The 20,444-nt window shown below is 43.3% G+C and overlaps 1 protein-coding gene across 1 annotated transcript in view; it reads left to right on the forward strand.

Moving 5' to 3' along the window:
- Positions 1-20,444, forward strand: part of DZANK1 (double zinc ribbon and ankyrin repeat domains 1) — an 88,202-nt gene that overhangs the window by 52,783 nt on the left and 14,975 nt on the right. Inside the window, exons 15-18 of the mRNA XM_064376366.1 lie at positions 13,304-13,407; positions 15,380-15,454; positions 17,567-17,663; positions 18,106-18,206. Coding sequence (XP_064232436.1) covers positions 13,304-13,407; positions 15,380-15,454; positions 17,567-17,663; positions 18,106-18,206 — 377 coding nt within the window. The remainder of the gene's footprint in view (positions 1-13,303; positions 13,408-15,379; positions 15,455-17,566; positions 17,664-18,105; positions 18,207-20,444) is intronic.

Consider the following 20,444-nt stretch of genomic DNA (forward strand, 5'->3'; position numbering starts at 1 on the left):
CCTAGTCCTATCTCAAGCTCCTGGGCTCAAGTAAGCCTCCCACCTTAGCCTCCCAGAGTGCTAGGATTACAGGCATAAACCACTGTGTCCAGCACCATGACTCAGGGCTTTTTGTCCATTCTGACAATTCCTGTTTTTTTTTTTTTTTTATTGGATTGTTTCATCCATCCACATTTAATGTTATTATTGATAAAGGTGGATTTATCCAATTTGTTTTTTGTCTTCCAAATGTTTCTAAATGCCTTTTTTGTTCCTCTATTGCTTCTTTCCTGCTTCTTATGCCTTGCATGTTTTCCAGTGTAACATTTTGATTTCTTTAATGACTTTTTCACTACATATTTTGAGTTATTTCCTTAGTGGTACTGTAGGGTTTTCCTCATACATCTTACCAGAGTATGCTTCAGGTTTATACTAACTTAAGTCCAATGAAACATAGAAATACTAACCCTATAATTCAATTCCCTCTTCCCAATTTTTGTGGCATTAAAACAATTTATTTATTATATTTTAAGTTCTGGGGTATATGTGCAGAACATGAGGGTTTGTTACATAGATCTACACGTGCCATGGTGGTTTGCTGCATCTATCACCCGATCATCTACATTAGGTATTTCTCCTAATGCTATCCCTCTCAAACCCCTCCACCCCCTGCTACCCCTCCCCTAGTCCCCCCACCTCCCTACAGGCCCCAGTGTATGATGTTTCCCTCCCTGTGTTCATGTGTTCTCATTGTTCAATATCCACTTATGAGTGAGAACGTGAGGTGTTTGGTTTTCTGTTCCTGTGTTAGTTTGCTGAGAATGATGGTTTCCAGCTTCATCCATGTCCCTGCAAAGGACATGAACTCATCCTTTTTTATGGCTGAGTAGTATTCTATAGTGTATATGTGTGTGGCATTATTTTCTAATATAACATTATATTTATGTTTACATATATATTATAAACTCTCGAAACACTGTTGTAATTATTAGTTTATAACATGCCTTTTAAAGATGCTTAAAGAAAAAAGAACAATTTTATATTTGAGGCTTTGTTATATTAGCCTTCCTTTTTCCCATTTATAGTCCTCTTAATTTAGTCCTTTGGATTCATTTCCTAAGCTCAGTGAAGCTTTGCTCTTACCTACCTCCTTTGTGTTGTTATTGGTCAATATATTTTATTTCTATATGTTACAGGCCAAACATTATATTCATAGGAAAAGAAATATGCATTTATAATATCTTCTATAATTACATAACTACCTTTACTGGTAGTGGGTGTATGAGGGGGGGTTCATATTACTCTCTAGGGTCATTTGCTTTCAGCCTAAAGAACTTCCTAAGAATTCTTATAAGGCGAGTGTGCTAGCAATGAATTCTCTGTTTTTGTTAAACTCTACTAGCTATAAGATTCTTGCTTTACAGTTATTTTCTTTGAACACTTTGAATATGTTAATCTACTGTCTTCTGGCCTTCATTATTTCTGATGAGAGTTCTGCTGTATTGGGGATCCTTTGAAGCTTAGGAGTCACTTCTCTCTTGCTTCTTTCAAGATTCTCTTCTTGTCATATTCTTTCAGCAGTTTGATAATGTGTCCTGCTGTGGATCTCTTTAAGATCTTCTTTTAAAAATTTTTTTCAATTTTTAATTTTTTAAATTTTTGTGGGTACATACTAGGTATATATATTTATGGGATACATGAGATATTTTGGTAGAGCCATGCAATGCATAATAATAACACTGATTGCATAAACAAACAAACTTGCAAAATGAAAACTAATAAAAACTCTACATTTCATCCCCCTGCTTTTTAACTTTTTTTTCTCTTTAGTCTTACTGTACTGTCTTAAGAAGTTGCTGTAGTTATTTTTGATTGTTTCATAATTTAGTCTTTCTATTTAAGTCAAGAGAAGTTCACACAACACAATGCCAGTGTTATACTATTCTGTGTTTCTCTGTGTGCTTACTGTTACCTTCGGATAATTTCTTCTTGCTCATTAACATCCTTTTCTTTCAGATTGAATAACTCCCTTTAGCATTTCTTGTAGGACAGTCTGTATTGATGAAATTCCTCAGCTTTTGTTTGGGAAGATCTTTGTTTCTCCTTTATGCTTAAAAGATATTTTTGCCAGATACACTATTCCAGGGTAAAACTTTTTTTTCTCAGCATTTTAAATATGTCATGCCACTCTCTCCTGGCCTATAAGATTTCTGCTGAAAAGCTTAGTGCAAACATATTGGAGCTCCATTGTATGTTATTTCTCTTCTGTTGCTGCTCTTAAGATACTTTCTTTATCCTTGACCTTTGAGAGTTTGATTATTGAATGTCTTGGGGTAGTCTTCTTTGGGTTAAATCTGCTTGGTGTTCTATAACCTTATTGTACTTGAATGTTGATAGTTTTCTCTAGGTTTGGGAAGTTCTCTGATACTATCCATTTGGTTTTTTTGGTTTGCTTTTTTGAGATGGGGTCTTCCTCTGTTGCCCAGGCTGGAGTGCAATGGTGTGATCTCAGCTCACTGTAACCTACACCTCATGGGTTCAAGCGATTCTCTTGCCTCAGCCTCCCAAGTAGCTGGGATAGTAGGCATGAGCCACCCTGCCTTGCTAATTTTTATATTTTTGGTAGAGATGGAGTTTCACTACGTTGGCCAGGCTGGTCTCGAACTCCTGACCTCAAATGACCCACCCACTTTGGCCTACCAAAGTGCTGGGATTATAGATAGATGTGAGCCACTGTGCCTGGCCTGATAGTATCCCTTTGAAGAAACTTTCTACTCCTGTCTCTTTCTCTACCTCCTCTTTAAGACCAAAAACACTTAGATTTGCCCTTTTGAGGCTATTTTCTAGATTTTCTTTTTTTTTTTTGAGATGGAATCTTGCTCTGTTGCCCAGCTGGAGTGCAGTGCCACGATCTCGGCTCACTGCAACTTCCACCACCTGGGTTCCAGCGACTCCACTGCCTTAGCCTCCCAAGTAGCTGGGACTACAGGCATGTGCCACCACTCCCGGCTAATTTCTTTTTTTTAATTTGAGTAGAGACAGGGTTTCACCATGTTGGCCAGGATGGTCTCGATCTCCTAACCTCATGATCTGCCCGCTGTAGCCTCCCAAAGTGCTGGGATTACAGGAGTGAGCCACCGCGCTCAGCCTATTTTCTAGATCTTATAAGGTATGCTTTATTGTTTTGTGTTATGTTTTCTTTTGTCTCCTCTGACTGTGTATTTTTGAATAGCCTGTCTTCAAGGTCACTTTAATTCTTTCTTTTGCCTCATCAGTTCTGCTATTAAGAGACTCTGATGCATATTTCAACATGCCAATTCTGTTTTTCAATTCTAGAATTTCTATTTCATGCTTTTTAATTATTTCAAACTCTCTTAAAATTTTTCTGATAGAATTCTGAATTCCTTCTCTGTGTTATCTTGAATTTCTTTGAGTTTCCTCAAAATAGCTATTTTGAATTCTCTGTCTGAAATGTCATATATTTCTGTTTCTCCGGGATTGGTCCATGGTGCCTTATTTAGTTCATTTGGTGAGGTCATGTTCTCCTGGATGGTGATGATGCTTGTAGATGTTCTTCAGTGTCTGGGCCTTGAAAAGTTAGGTATTTATTGAGGTCTTCACAGTCCAGTCTTGTTTGTGCCTATCCTTCTTGGGAAGACTCTCCAGTTATTCGAAGAGACTTGGATCACAAGCCCCATAACACTGTGATTTTTTGCAGACCTGTAGAGGTACTGCCTTGGTGGTCTTAGATAAGATACAGAAGAATTATCTGGTTTACCAGGAAGAGACTCTTGTTCTTTTCACTAACATTTTCCCAGACATACAAAATCTCTCTGTGCTGAGCCACCTGGAACTAGGGATATCGTGATACAAGCACTCCTGTGGCCACCACTATTGGGACTGCGTTGGGTCATACCTGAATCCAGTATAGCACTTGTCCTTGCCTAAGGTCCTTCTCTTCTAGGTGGTGAGTTCTCCCAGGCCTTCAGCATGTCCAGAGATGCTATTGGGATATGCTAAAAAACCATAGTAATTTACTTGATGTTTTATTATACTGCAGCTAAGCTGGCACTCAAATCGTAATACAAAAAGTCTTTCTTGCTCTTCCCTCCCCTTTCCACAGGCAGAGGAGCCTCTCCTCTCCCTGTGGCCACCACCACCACTGGTCCACAGGTCCACAGGTCCACAGGGGGTTCTGCCAGGCCACCGCCAGTGTTCGCTTAAAGTCCAACGGCTCTAGCTTGTGGCGAATGCTGCCAGGCCTGGGACTCACCCTTCAGGTCAGTAGGCCTCCCCTCTTGCCCAGGGAAGATCCAAAAATGCTGTCTAAAGGCCTAGACCTAGACTCAGGGACCCCAAGAGCCTGCTTGTTACTCTACCCCCCTGTGTCTAAGCTGGTACCTAGGGTGCAAGATGAAGTCCTCTTTATTTTTCCCTGTGCTTTTCCCAAACAGAATGAGTCTTTCACCTTAGCCACTACAACTTGTAATGTGCTGGGTCTCCCCTGAAGTTAGCACATATCAGAGCCCAAGGCCCACAGCATACCCGCTGGGTATTGCTGGTGGTTATTGGGGCCCAAGGGCCCTTTAGTCAGCAGATGATGAATCCTGCCAGGACTGGAGCCTTTCCTTCAAGGCAGTGAGTTCCCTTCTGGCCCAGGGTATGTCTAGAAATGTCATCTGGGAACTAGGGCCCAGAAGGGGGACCTCACAACTCTGCCTGGTGCCCTGTGCTACTGTGGCTGAGCTGGTATCCAAGATAAAAGACAAAGTCTTCTTCACTCTTTACTGTCCTCTCTTTAAGTAGAAAGGAGTCGCTTTTGTTGCAATGAGCTGCACTGCCTGGAGTTGGAGGAGGGATATTACAAGCCCTCCTTAAACCATGCCAGCTGGTGTCTCCCTAGGTCACGTGCCACCCTGGTTTATTGCCTCTAACTCTAGTCTAGCACTAGGAATTGCCTAGGAATTTTAGTCTTTGTGTCCTACACTGCCTTTCAAATTTACTTATGATCCCAGAGCAACTCAGCCTGCAGTGGCAAGGCTTGCCAAGTTCAGACCACTAGGATGAGCGATTTCCCTCTGGCTATGGTTGGTCCAAATACTCCCTCCATGTGTGGGCACTGGCTGAGCCCAGCATGGATTTATTCTCAGCTGTGACAGGGCAGTACTGAGTTCAGTTTAAAGTCTTCCAGTCACTGTGCTCTCCCTCCCCAAAGTGCACACATTCCCTTTCCATGCTGTATAGCTGCTGCTGGGGCTCGGGGAAGGATGGTATCAGTGATTCAAGACTGTCTCTCCTGCCCTTCTCAATGCCTCGTTCCACAATATGAAGTTAAAACCAGGTACTGTGATTGCTCACCTGATTTTTGGTTCATGTGATGGTGCTTTTCTGTGTGCAGATAGTTGTTAAAATTGATTTTCCAGTAGCGGGGATGAATTGAGCTTCTTGGATGTGTAAATTCACGTCTTTTATCAAATTTAGGAAGCGTTTGGCAATTATCTCTTCAAATATTTTTTTCTGCCCCATTTCTCTGTCTCCTTTCCTTCTCAGATTCTCATTATGTAAATGTTGGCATGCTCAGTAGCTTCCCATGGGTCTCTTAGGCTCTGTTCATTTTTTCATTCCTTTCTCTCTTTTTATATTGTATAATATCTATTGACCTATTTTTCAGTTTGCTAATTCTTTTTTATGCTAGGTCACATTTACAGTTGAGCCCCTCTTGTTAATTATCTATTTTAGTTATTGTACTTTTCTGCTACATATTCTTATTTGGTTTTCCTTTGATATGTTTATATTCTCTTTTTCAGGAATACCTCTTCCTTCTTTTTTTATTTTTATTTTTTATAAGCAGAGTCTTGCTTCGTTACCCAGGCTATAGTGCAATGATACAAATCATAGCTCACTGCAATCTCAAACACCTGGGCTTGAGCAATGCTCCCACATCAGCCCCCCAGGTAACTGGGACTAGAGGTGTATGCCATCATGCTTGGCTAATTTTTAATTTTTTTTTTGTAGAGACGGGATCTCGCTATGTTGCCCAGGCTGGTCTCAAACTCCTGGCCTCAAGCAGTCCTCCCACCTCAGCCTCCTGAAGTGCATCATAATTTTTTCTTCTACTTTTTTTTTTTTTTTTTTAAGAGGCAGAGTCTTGCTCTGTCACCCAGGCTGGAGTGCAGTGGTGCAATTATAACTGACTGCAGCCTCCAACTCTTGGCCTCAAGTGATCCTTTAGCCTCAGCCTCTCAAGTTGCAGGGACTACAGGTGCATTCCACCACTCCCAGCTCTTTTTTTACTCCTTTTAAGCATGATTTCCTTTAGTTCCTTGAGCATATTTATAATGGCTGCTTTGAAGTCTTAAATTCATCAACATCTAGTTGCTGTCACAGGCAGTTTCTGTTGGATGTTTTTTTTCCCTGTGTTTGGGTCAGAGATTCCTGTATCTTTGCATGTCTCAAGATTTTTTTGTTGGAAACTGGATGTGTTAGATAATATATTGTATCAACTCTGGGTACTGACCTATCTTCCAGGCTTGTTATTGTTATTTGTTTGTCTGTTTGTTTAGTGACTAACTGGATCATTTTAGTGAACTCTATTTTACCCCCACAGTGTGGAGCTTCTGTTGTTACTCCATGGAGAGTGTAACCTTGACATGCACCCTGTCACTGCCAGAGGATGATGGTTTGAGGGGTCTCTCTTTGTCTCTTTCCTGACCACACCTAGCCATTAAGCTCTACTTATTGTTGGATGATTTCTCTATTGTTTTCAACCATGACCTGGGGCATAAATTGCTTCACAGACAGGTTTAATTAAATTTGGCATCCTTTACAGCAGGGGTGTTTAATCTTTTGGTTTCCCTGAGCCACACTGGAAAAATTGTCTAGGGTCACACATTAAAAAAAAAAAGAAAAAGAAAACAAAAACTCATAATGTTCTAAGAAAGTTTACGAATCTGTGGTGGGCACTGTGGCTCAAACCTGTAATCCCAGCACCTTGGGAGGCCAAGGTGGGTGGATCACTGAGGTCAGGAATTCAAGACCAGCCTGGCCAACAAGGCAAAACCCCATCTCTACTAGAAATACAAAAATTAGCCAGGCATGGTGGCAGGTACCTATAATCCCAGCTACTTGGGAGGCTGAGGCAAGAGAATCATTTGAACCCAGGAGGCAGAGGTTGCAGTGAGCCAAGATAGTGCCACTGCACTCCTGCCTGGGCAACAGAGTGAGAATACATCAGGAAGGAAGGAAGGAAGATAGGAAGGTAGGTCAGAAGATCAGTTTATGAATCTGTGAGGAAGGAAGGGAGGGTAGGTGGAAGGAAGGAAAGAAGGAGGGAAGGGAGGAAAGAAGGAGAGAGGGAAGGAAGGAAAGTTAGTTTACGAATCTGTGTTGGGCTGCATTCAAAGTCATCCTGGGCCACATATGGCCCGTGGGCTGTGAGTTGGACAAGCTTGCTTTACAGGGATAGTTTTTTAGGTCAGTGTTTGACTATTTTTCTTATTTCAGAAGGGTTCTTCTTAGCTGTTGAGTTCCCTGGTCCTTTGAGGTAAACTGACTGGCCTATTTAGCTCATATCTCTAGTGAATCTTCTAGTCTTTTCATTGCTTTTTAACACAACCTCCATTGTTTTGAAAGCAGCCTTAGGCTTGAACTTTCCCACACTCTGTTGCAAATGAAGTCTTTTCCTTTGGGGAGAGATTCTGAACTCCGGTTTTTGACCTGCCTCTTCCCCTGGGCAAAACCTCTGAACCCATGCTTTGGATGGCAACAATGGCATACTTTTTTCAATGTGGCACCATTGCTTTAGGGGTTGGGTAACCAGCAGAGCAGGGTGCAGCTGTAGCCTTTGCTCTTCGTGACTTGCTTCTTTCAACATTGGACTTGTGCCAAATGAGCCAGAAATAGGTGGTCTGGACCCCAGCATTCCCAGTGTCCCAGATCTGGGCAGAGAAAGGGAGCCCCAGCCTCTTGACCATATTTGTCTGGAACTTAGCCTGTGCAAAGGGCAATTGGGACAGGATGAGAAATACTGAAGTCCCTGACCTTCCTTGGAAGATGTGAGGAGAGGGAGCCCTGTGTTCTTGGCCGTACCTGTATGGAGTGGAGTTTCCATCATGCTCAGTTAAGAAGGAGTGGAAGGGAGTGGGCCACGGTTCAAACACCACAGACTCTCATGATTCTGAGTTTTGGTATATATTCATTAAACGTTTATTTTCTATATGCCTTTAGAACCATTTCTAGAGACTTAAAATAGTTGTGATGGGATTTGCTGTTTTTTTAAATTAGTTTTGTTAGCAATGGCAAATTCATATGGGTATGGGTCTGCAGCAACCTCACTTCTTGCTTCCATGGAGGAAAGAATTTGACTGAGAGGCATAAGGCAGAGTGAGGGACCAAGGCAAGTTTTAGAGCAGGAGTAAAAGTTTATTGAAAAGTTTTGGAGCAGGAGTGAAAGGAAGTAAAGTACACTTTGAAGAAGTCCAAGTGGGGGACTTAAGAAATTCAAGTGCACCGTTCAGCCCTTGACGTGGGGCTTATACATTGGCATGGTTCCAGAGTTTGTATTATTTCTCCCCTGATTCTTCTTGCTGGGCTGTCCCCATGCGCAGTGGCTTACCAGTACTTGGGAGGGGCCACATGCACTGTATATTTACTGAAGTTGTATGTGTTAGGCGCGTCGCTCTTGTAAAGAGACCACCAGGCATGCTTTGTGTGGGCAACGAGGCCATTTTACTTTGCACTTGGGTGCAAGCGGGCCAAGTCCAAGAAAGGAGTTAGGTAGGCAAGGGGAGTAGGAAAGGGGACTGGTTATATAGGTTGAGGCAAATGGTCAATTAAAAGTTGTAATCTATTTTAGGGAGAGGGAAGGGCATCACAGGGTGCATAGTCACAAGGGTAAGGATCATCTGTTACAAACAGGCATGGTCATAAGGGTGAGGGTTATATTGGTTGCAAGCAGAGGGGAGGATGTGGTAAATTACATAGTTACAGGGATAGGAGTCTTGAGAAACCTAATGTAAGGTTTGAATGAAGCAACTGAGATTTAAATGAGGCAACTGAGGCCAGTTATTGGAATAAAGAAATTTAATTAGCTCCTGGGCGAGGTTCTATGGTCCGACAGGAGGGGCCGGAAAAGTCGCGCTTCTCTTCTTGGGGCGTGGGGTTTTATAGGGAGTAGAAGTGGCTGATTGACTACGGGGGAAACAAAGACAAGGTAGTTCTATTGGGTATTAAAAGACTGGGGATGGGCGAGGTGAACAAAGCGGGGGCATTTCCATTGGGTATGAAGGGAGTGAGCACGGAAGAGGGGCTGGTTGAGGACGTACGGGGAAGCTACCATAGGGCAGGTTCTTGGCGGGCCTTTTCAAAATTTCTGGCGGGTGCAGGGCTGAGATTGGAATGCGGAAATGGGCAAGGGGGAGCCCGCGTGGAGAGGGCAAATGCTGAGCAATGTGCTCAGAATGATGACGTAGTTTTTAGGCGCGGAGAAAGAAGGGCGTGTCCATTCGGCTCCCAAGGAGGCACCGGCCTTACACCTAATATCTAGGGGGGAAGCTTTGCAAGGCTGAGCAGGAACAATGGTCAAATGTTGCAGGAGGAGAGCTACTGGTTGAGGCAGGAGCCAGTTGTTTCACTTCTCTTTGTGGCCATCTGGTTACTTCAGACTTTCTGGTTCCTGGAGACCATCAGGAGGTGTACGTGCAGATCACCAAGGCTATAATGTCCAGGCTTGGACTTGGAGGCCTGACAGTGTGCATGCTCACTTGAGGCATTCCCTTACCCATTGAGTGTTCTAGAGAAAAGTCACGTACCAATTAAACTCTGCCATTTTGCTTCTTAGTGCACATGGCTGAGCCTACTCGTCCAACTCCTGAGATCTCATCGGGAAGCTGCTGATCACCAACTTCTGGTGTTTTCTGTCTACTGGGGGACCGCTGTTCCCTGGCACCAGCTACAACCAATTATTATTTTAGGGAAACAGTTTAACAACTGTCTGACCATCACCTGATGGTCACTGACATTTCTGGGGGTGGGAGGAGCCTTTCCTGCCCTGTTCATGTCTTCCTAGCTACCTACTCTTAATTTTGCTGGGGAGTAGGTCTACTCAAGTCTCTAGGCTGCTATGCCAGAAGTTGGTCATTCCCAGCTCTTCCTTTGCCCTCTGGATGTCCCTAGTGGGAGTCAAAACCCAGCTCACAGTCTGACTGAGCTCTTCCAGGTATAAATGTGGTATCAGACCTATGGTAGATTATCTGCAGAGATGACCAGAGTCACTCCCGACATCTCTCTTCTCCTTAGGAGGAAGAGGCTGTGTCTCTTCCTTTGGAATCTGGATTGACCTTGTGACTTGCTTTTACCAATAAAGAAGAGTAGAAGAGACACTGTGATAGTTCTGGGTCTAGGCCCTACAAGAGCTGAAAGCTTCCACCTACTTTCTAGGAAGCCAGCACTGTGTAAGGTTCAGTAGAGATTACTGAATGAGAAGAGATGCCACATGAAGGAGAACAGAGCACCTGAGCCAGCAGCCTACCCCAAAAACTCCAGGCATTTGAATGTGTGCAGACAAAGGCTGAATCATCCTAGACAGCTCTCAGTAGTTTGTGCCATCTTTGCTGAGGCCTCAGCCTTGTGGCTGAGATAATCTTGGATCCCATAGCCCTATCTGAGATGGCTCAGCCGACACCATGTGGAGCAGAGATGAACCATCCCTGCAGAGCACTGACCATATTCTTGACCCACGGAAGTATGAGCAGTAAAGTGGTTGATTTGTTAAACCACTAAGTTCTGGGTTGTTTTGTTTGGTAGCAGTGATTAATAGAAACAGGTTTTCAGTTTCCTGTAGTAGAAGCCAATCCCTTGGAATTCCCTCATTCAGCCTGACCTGGAAGGGAACAGACCTCACCTCTCCATGGGGACTCACAGTCTTAGACCCTTTCCGAAGGACTCCCTCACAAGGTTCTTTCTCAGTGCTTTTTTGAAAGTTGAGATTTGATTTTAGAAATATACATCTATTGTATTGTAGCTTCTCCATCAGAACCTCATTTTTAATATACTCCTACATACATATTTATTTATTTTCATATTATCTGTGTTCGCTGAGAATGTAAGCTCCTTGAGGGTAAGAATTCTGTTCACTCCTGTGTATCCTAGCCCTAGAATAGTACATGACAAATAGTAGGTGCCCAGTAAATATTTGTGGGATAAATGGCTACTTTGTGTCAAACAGTGCACTAGGCTCAGTATGATCTCTAGTGTTATCTTGATTACTCATTGTAGACTCTCCAGATGCCCCGCGCCAGATCTCAACCTGTTTTCAATGCAGCTGTGGTCAGTGGTTCCACCTATATAATTGCTAGTATGCCTCATCAAATGTGCCCCATTCTCTCTCTTTTATTTAAATAGTTTTATCTGTTTTATTTAAATTCTTTTATCTCTCTCGATTTTGCTGCCTCCAACTTCAGAAGAGGAGAAGGCTGCCTGTCCCTGCACAGGTGCAACTCAGAAGCACTGGGAGTTAACACTACTTGGGCTACTCTCACACATAGGCAAGGGAGCTGGGGAGCAGATCCTCTATAGCTTCTCTGTCCTTCAGCAGAAAACTGTGAGGCATGTTCTCCATGGGCCCTCGGATCTCCAGCAAGATCAGGCCCCAGTTGCCCACAGTATTAGCCAGTTTTTAACACATTCTTTCTTCCTTCCCTACCCTGTCCTGCTCTTTATACTCCATCACTTCCGTGTCCCACGGTCACCTTCCAAAGAAACCACCTTTCCTAAGTCTTTATCTCAGTTCTGCTTTCAGGGAAACCCAGCTAAGAACACTTAGGTTCTTTTCTTTAATGTCACAATAACATATGAGGTAGGGGGTATTAGTTCCATTTTATTAGGTAAGAAAAGTAGGGCATAGGGAGATGTAAGGGTCTGGCTCAACATCCCTAAGCTAATAAATGGTAGATTTAGAATTTAAATGCCAGCTTGTCTGAACTCCAAATCATGTGCTCTTTCCACTGAACCATGCTGCATGACCTTGGAAAAACTCTGATTGCTTTCAGCTTAGTGTCTTCATTTGGTAGGTGGGATCCAATGTGGGTTTACAGAGTCAAGTGGCCACAGGGCACAGCAGGGGCTGTGGCCAGCTGGAGAGCCTGTGCCCTGTCCAAAGCAGCCAGATTCTCTTTCGCCTCAGGTGTTCAGCCTGTGTGGGAAGGTGAGCCCAGTGCCCCTGCATTTTCCACCTGCATATGAGAAAGAGGCGTGAAATCTCTCAAGTTTTAAAAGGTGGCAACTAATTCAAATGTGTCTTAAACCCTATGCAGACTGGAAGGGGGCCCAAGAGAACTTTTTGGAGTGATGGAAATGTTTTATATATTGATTGGGGTGTACACATTTGGCAAGCCCCAAACGGTACATTTAAAATATTGTGTAAGGGCTAGGTGTGGTGGCTCACACTTATAATCCTAGCACTTTGGAAGGCCGAGGCAGGAAGATCACTTGAGCTCAGGAGTTTGTGACCAGCCTGGGCAGCATGGTGAAACTCTATCTCTAAAAAATATAAACCCTAGCCAGGCATTATGGTGCATGCTTGAATTTCAAGCTACTTGGGTGGCTAAGGTGGGAGGATCATCTGAGCCTGGAGAGGTCAAGGTTATGGTAAGCCATGATCACACCACTGCACTCTGGCCTGGGCAACAGAGTGAAATCCCATCTCAAAATAAAAAAAAATAAAATAAAACATTAGGTAAGTTATTATAGGTGGTATAGAATCACAGAAAAAGAAAAGACCACACGTGTGGCAATCAAAATATATTCTTTTGAAATTTTCTTTTTGTTGCGATGTGTTGTTCTGTCACCCAGGCTACAGTACAGTGGTACAATCTTGGATCATTGCAACCTCCTCCTCCTGGGTTCAGGTGATTCTCCTTCCTCGGCCTTCTGAGTAGCTGGTACTACAGGTGCATGCCACCATGCCCAGCTAATTTTTGTATTATTAGTAGAGACAGGGTTTCACCATGATGGCCAGGCTGGTCTCGAACTTTTGACCTCAAGTGATCCACCTGCCTCGGCCTCCCAAAGTGTTAGTATTATAGGTGTGAGCCAATGCGCCCAGCCTCTTTTGAGATTCTATGATATTCTATGATTAATCACATGTAACAAGAAGCTAGGGGGAAAAATGGAACTTGTTCCAGGACATAGTCGAAGTTCAGTAAGGAAAGTCCATCACAAAGTTTGACAAAGGAAATTAACCCCACTGAGAACATATGTTCCATGCTAGCATTTTTCTTTCTTAGCCTCAGGAGAATGATCCAGATGGCTCGGTTTCTCTTCTTAGGGTACTGGAGAAGACAGCTGGATCACATCTCTGCTCACCTCAGGTGTTATGCGCAGAACAACCCTGAATTCCGGGCCTTGATTGCAGAACCCAGGATGGGAAAGGTGGGTGAGATTAAATTTCCACTCCACAAGTGTCCACAGGATCAGGCTGATGGAACCCTCCATGGACTTTGCTGAAACTGCATCTTGCCTGGTTCCTTTCTCTTTCCTGCTCTGCTTTCTATAGTTTCTTACTCTTCTGCGTTTTGAGCTCTGTTCTGATAAATCACTTGCACGTGAAGATTGTCTCAGAGTCTGCCTCTGGGGCGCCTTACCTAAGACAATAAGATTCTGAACATCTCATGCTTAGATGCCACATTGGAAATTCTAATAGTCAGAATGAAAAGTCCCAGAACAGTTTAGTACAGCGAGATTGTGGACTTAAATCATATACTGTTAATAGATAGCAATAGTAACATAAAAGCTGCCATTTTACAGTAGACCCAGCATCAGCATTGTATTCATCATTCTAGTCTTCACAGCAAACCTGCAAGGTAGGAGTATTACCTTTGTGATGACTTTTTCTAATAAATAACCAGAAATTCCTTGACTGTCTTCCCTTCAAATGGCAGAATCAGTGCCCTCTCAGATGCAGATTGAATCTAGGTGGGTCTGTGACTGTTTGACTAATAGACTATGGAGGAAGTGATGCCATGAGACTTCCAAGGCTTGGCCATGTAAGGTCATATGACTTTCTCTTGCTTGGCACACTCACCTCTAACACTCCTTCTTGGAGCTCAGCCACCCTGCTATGAGAAGCCCAAGCCACATGGAGTGGCCACATGTAGGTGCACCAGCTGAACCCAGTTCTTGAGTCATCCCTGCGCAGGAGCCACATGAGTGACCAGACTCTAGATAATTCCAGCCCCCAAACATCCAACCACCTCTAGCCAGTTGAGTCTTCCAGCTGAGGCCTCAGACATGTGGAACAAAGACAAGCTATCTCTGCTATGTCCTCTCTGAATCCTTAGCATAATAAAGTGGTGGTGGTTTAATGCCACTAAATTTGGGGTGGTTTTTCACACCACACTAGGTAATCAGAAGGCTTATTTGACACCCAGGAATGTTGAAGCTCAGAGAGGTTTGGTGACCTGCCCAAGACTACCCTGCTGGGTCTCATGGGGTTCAAGATTTGAAGCAGGTCTGTCAGACCCTGTCAGACCCTGTTAGACCCTCTCAGAGCCCCATGTCCTTTCTTTGATACTACATTGCCATTATAGAAAGACAGCTCCATGAGAGGACCTTTCCTCTGTTTGTCGCAGGACTAGAAGGAACTTTATGAAATAGATTGTCTACTCCTCTGCTGCCAAATAGGCCAATATCGAGATGATGTCATTTTCAAGTATTGCCCAATTTCCTTTGATAGTCTATTTTGGTAGTTTATGAATTCTTCAGCCTAATCCAAAGATTTGCAAATTATGATAGCTGGGACAAATCTGGCCCACTGCCCAGTTTTGTAAATAAAATCTTATGCACCCGTTCCGTTACTTGTTATATGTGGCTGCTTTGTGCTATGACTGTAAAGTATTCACGATACAGACCATACGGTCAACAAGACCTAAAGTATTTACTAACTGAGCCTTCCTGAAAACATGTCTTGCCCCTTGGCTGAATCTAAATTCCTATTGCTACTTCCAGAGAAAGCTGCTCAACTGTGATACTTGTCCCTTAATTGCCCTGTCCCCACCCCCTACCAGAATTCCTTTTCCAAGGTGATGACGTCTGATCATGTGGTTTGATTAAAGTGCGTCTCTTGAAGAATGTATACATTTGGATCTTGCCTTTTATTCAGTTTTAAGTCTCTTTAATTAGGGTATTCAGCTTATTTATAATTAGTAGAATTTAGATATGGTTGGATTTGGAGCTGCCATTTTGTTCTTTGTTTTCTATTTATCTAGTTTTTGTTGCTCTGTTTTTCTTTTCCTCCTTTCTTCTGTGTTAATTAAATATTTGGTTAAATGTATTTCTACACTGTACTTAAGGCAATGAGTCCTACACTCACAGTTATAAATTCTCTCTACAACTCTTTTAAAAGCTTACCTCTGCTACTGTGCACGAAGATGGTTGTGAAGTTAGCATCAGACTGAATTATATTCAAGTCTCAAACAAGGTGAGTAAGCCTCCAGAAGTTATTCATTCGAGAATTGACTGATCTAGTAAATTGGGACTTACAATTTATAGAAATGCTTCTGTGTAATCCATAGAAAGGAAATGTTTCAAATATTATGAAATGCTACTAGAGGCAAGCAATTTCGTAGAATTAGATAAAGAAGTTAAACCTCAGACAGGCACAGAAAGACATAGTGAGAACAGGAGTTTTTCTGTAGTTCTCAGGCTTATTCATATTTACTGAAGTCTGATGGCATGTCTGTGATACAGTTGGTTTGGGGAAAGACTGACGAAAATATTTGCTGATATGCCCTTTGACGTATTTTCTTCTATCAAATAAACCAAACTTTGTGGCCATGTGTTCTTGATCTTCTCTTTTATATGGTGACTAGGGTGTTGCCCAGAGCCTGTAAGTGTGTTTCAAACATTAATTGATTGACATTAGCAGCTTCAGTTTCATTGGACAAGAAGTCAGAATAATTGATCAATCAATTAAGAAGCCAAGGAAAAAGAGGAGAATTAACATTTATTAGGCCCTGGCAAGGTGCTAATGGTGTTGTTGAAATTGGGATAGAAACATGGACCCTGTCTAACTTATGGGGAGGCTGGGAGTATCCAATGGGCTAATGCACATGAATGTGCTTTGAAACCAAATAAAGCACTAACTGCTGCTTTTCATTGTGTGGCTAGAGCAGTGCTTAGGTCAGAGAAGAACTTCAGGGAAATGGGAGTGAGAGAAGGCAGGGGAAGGGGCCGAATGAGCAGGTAGACAAAAGCAAAGTTGAGCTTTAGCCTGATCCAAGGGGACCTCTGGAGGATGAATTACACCACAAAGTTGTCTCCAGCTGCGGTAGGGAGGGGAGGGAGGAGAACCTCTAGGGCAAGGCAGCATCCATCTACTGAGGGCACTTTGCTGGAGAAGGAGGTCCAGCAGTGAGCTCTTAGCAGCTGCACAACAGCTAGAGTGAGTAACCTGGCCAGCTAGTGGGAACAGGGTGGGCCACCAGCAGCACCTCCAACGTGCTATCTCTCAAGTAGAATTGGAATAACTGTTCCCAGTTGTGGTGTTTTTTTTTGGTTTTGTTTTGTTTTTTGTTTTCTGAGACAGATTCTTGCTCTGTCAACCAGACTGGAGTACAGTGGCACAATCTCGGCTCACTGCAACCTCCACCTCCTAGGTTCAAGCACCTCTCATTCCTCAGCTGTCTGTGTAGCTGGGATTACAAGCTCACACCACCACACCCAGCTAAGTTTTGTATTTTTAGTAGAGATGGGGTTTCACCACATTGGCCAGGCTGGTCTCGAACTCCTGGCCTCAAGTGATCCACCTGTCTCAGCCTCCCAAAGTGCTGGGATTACAGGCTTGAGCCACCACACCTGGCCCTTAGGTTTAATAAATCTTTTCTTAGCCTGCATGTTCTAGTGCTCAGGAAGTAGCAGGCTGTTCTTTGGGACAGGAGCAGACAGCCACATGAGGGTGCAGGGGGATCAGTCCAGGTGCCGCAGACTTCTGTGTCTGGCCTCATTATACAGACACCCATTTTACCACATTTTGCTTTCACAACATGCCATTGAGGTAGATCATAATATTTCTACTTTCCAGGTGAGGAAACTGAGGCTCACAGAAGTTAAGGAACCTGCTTCTTCCAAGGGCACTAAGTCAGTAAGTGGCAGGCTCAGGATTCACACTTGGCAGCCTGAGACCTTCCCATCATGACACCCTAATTACAAGACATTGAAGGACTTGAAGCAGAGAAATAATACAGTCACTTATAAAGGGTATAAAGGTGAACCGGGACAGCCATGTGGCAGGGAGACTGGCAGACCCCTGTTGAGAGGCTATTGTGATGGTCCCAATGTGAGATGAGGGGCCAGGGATGCAGTGAGGGAGAGGAGGAGGGGCCAGACTGAGCCACTGGGTAAGCAGCAGAATGGACAAAGCATCTTGGGAAGGTGAGGAGTAGTCAGGAAGGACTTTCAGGTCTCAGGCTCAACTGTCCGGGTAGGTAGAGCTGTCCTTAATAAGGAGGAGCAAGTTAGCAGGGAGATCCTTCTCTCTAGTGGGACAAAGCAGCCTCATCATTCATGGTGTTTGAATGTTTTCGTTGACCAGAACCTTTACCTGAACAAGGCAGTGAATTTCAGCGACCACCTTCTGAGCAGTGCTGCTGAGGGTGATGGGGGGCTGTGCGGCAGCAGGTCCAGCTGGGGTGAGTTGTTCCCTTCTGGCAATTTTAAAACAACTGACCGGGAACACATGGACTTGGCAGGGATAGCAGAGAATCGCTAAGAATTTGACAGTCCAGTCATAGATGTTGCAATTATGTTCCAGTCATTTTATTTCTCTGGCTTCTCTGAAATCAGAAGTGAGACTTTTGACGTCCTTTACAGGGTGTGGGGAAATTCATTTGTGGGGTGCACTTTTGAACCTAAAAACTGAAGTCCCCTTTTTTCCCCTCCTTCCCACCCTTCCTCTGGTGCCTGGACAGGGGAGTAGCTCCAGGAGTCTCTCCTGCCAGGTTTAATCAAATAGAAATTTCTATGAAAGCCATTTTATCCTCTGACTTTTGAGGGACATGGAAGTAGAAATAGCTCTTTGTGTGGGGAACTGGGGGAGGGGCATCATTTTTTTCTCCAACTCTGTCATTTCAGTGAGTGACTACTGCCAGACCACCTCAGATACTATTGAAAAAGTCAAAAGGATAAGGAATTTCAAGACCAAAACATTTCAAGAAAAGAAGGAGCAGCTTGTAGTAAGTGTCCTGTTTGGTCCTTATTGCTGTTGTCTTCAGCCTGTGATTTTCAGGTTTTATTTTGACTTTTTTAAAAATGGAAGAATAATTTCTCATTTTCTGTTCCTTTTTTATAAGAGCTTTTATTTTATAGAGGTAGACTCATTTAAAATATCTTAAGATTATGAATTAGAGTTATTTCAAAGTTCCCATCAGTTTCCTGAATCATCTGTTTCATCTGGGGTCAGTTATGTCTGCCCATCTTTCTCTTTCTTGTTTTTAGTTTGCCTCAAATATGTGATGATCCTTGGTTGTCTGGTCATTTGACAAATAAAGGCTAGTTGGGTAGCACAGATGCTGTCATGGTGCCCAGCATGAGGAAGTCCCCTGAAGTCCCTTTGTGAGTGGATGGGTGTGTTGTGGACAGATGTCCCTCGGGGGTGTGTGGGCAGGGATCAGGAGAAAGCCTTCAGATCCCCTATGTTGCTGGTGGAAAAGGTCTTCCTCTGGTGGTGAGGGTGTTGGTGGTGTGAAGTGCTGTCCTGGGTTTCAGCTTGGGATGAAGCTTTTTTTCCTTTTTCTCTACTCCCTCCTCATGTCTGTTGTGGAGGTCTAGGCTCTGCCAATTCTCCCTTTTTGGGCCCCAGTGCGCCAAGTAGAAGCCTTTGTTGGGCAAATCATATACTTTCTACAAAATAGTTATCGGGGCAAAGAGCATAAGCCTCCTGCCCTTCCTACATGGGGGAGAAGGGGCAAGGCACCAGAGGTCTCAACTATTCACCATAGAGCCCTTAATAATCTACTCATGCATCCAGGCTGCACCCAGCATAACCTCTTTATTGATTGATTTAAGCTTCTGCAGGACTTTCCTGGAGAGAAACACTCCTGCCTTCGGCATCTTCAGCTGGATTTTTGTTTCTTTTGGTTTGGTTTCCCTGTCAGTCAGATTTCATCTACTTTCTTTCTTTCTTTTTTATTTTACTTTAAGTTCTGGAGTTCATGTGCAGATCTTGCAGGATTGTTACCTAGGTATACACATGCCATGGTGGTTTGCTGCCTCCATCCCCCCGTCACCTACATTAGGTATTTCTCCTAATGTTATCCCTCCCCAACCTCCCCACCCCCTGCTGTTGCTTGCCAGCCCCCCACCCCCCAACAGACCCCAGTGTGTGATGCTCCCCTCCCTGTGTCCATGTGTTCTCATTGTTCAGCACCCTCTTATGAGTGAGAACATGCAGTGTTGTTTGGTTTTCTGTTCTTGTGTCAGTTTGCTGAGAATGATGGTTTCCAGATTCATCCATGTCCCTAAAAAGGACATGAACTCATCTTTTTTATGGCTGCATAGTATTCCATGGTGTATATGTGCCACATTTTCTTTATCCAGTCTATCTTTGATGGGCATTTGGGTTGGTTCCAAGTCTTTGCTATTGTAAACAGTGCCACAGTGAACATACATGTGCATGTGTCTTTATAATAGATTGATTTATAATCCTTTGGATATATACCCAGTAATGGGATTGCTGGGTCAAATGGTATTTCTATTTCTAGGTCCTTGAGGAATCATCTCACTGTCTTCCACAATGGTTGAACTAATTTACCTTCCCACCAACAGTGGAAAAGTGTTTCTATTTCTCCACATCCTCTCCAGCATCTGTTGTCTCCAGATTTTTTAATGATTGCCATTCTAACTGGTGTGAGATGGTATCTCAGTGTGGTTTTGATTTGCATTTCTCTAATGACCAGTGATGATGTGCATTTTTTCATATGTTTGTTGGCCACATAAATGTCTTCCTTTGAAAAGTGTCTGTTCATATATTTTGCCCACTTTTTGATGGTGTTGTTTGTTTTTTTCTTGTAAATTTGTTTTAGTTATTTATAGATTCTATATATTAGCCCTTGTCAGATGGGTAGATTGCAAAAATTTTTTTCCATTCTGTTGGTTGCTGGTTCACTCTAATTGTTTCTTTTGCTGTGCAGAAGCTCTTAAGTTTAATTAGATCCCATTTGTCTATTTTGGCTTTTGTTGTCATTGATTTTGGTGTTTTAGTCATGAAGTCCTTGCCTATGTCCTGAATGGTTCTTCTAGGGTTTTTATGGTGTTAGATCTTATGTTTAACTCTTTAATCCATCTTGAGTTAATTTTTGTATAAGGTGTAGGAATGGGTCCACTTTCAGCTTTCTGCACATGACTAGCCAGTTATACCAACACCATTTATTAAACAGGGAATCCTTTCCCCTTTGCTTGTTTTTGTCCGGTTT

This window comes from Aotus nancymaae, unplaced genomic scaffold (genome assembly GCF_030222135.1).
Source record: "Aotus nancymaae isolate 86718 unplaced genomic scaffold, 86718_ANA_hifiasm-v0.15.2.pri h1tg000001l, whole genome shotgun sequence".
Lineage (NCBI taxonomy): Eukaryota > Metazoa > Chordata > Mammalia > Primates > Aotidae > Aotus > Aotus nancymaae.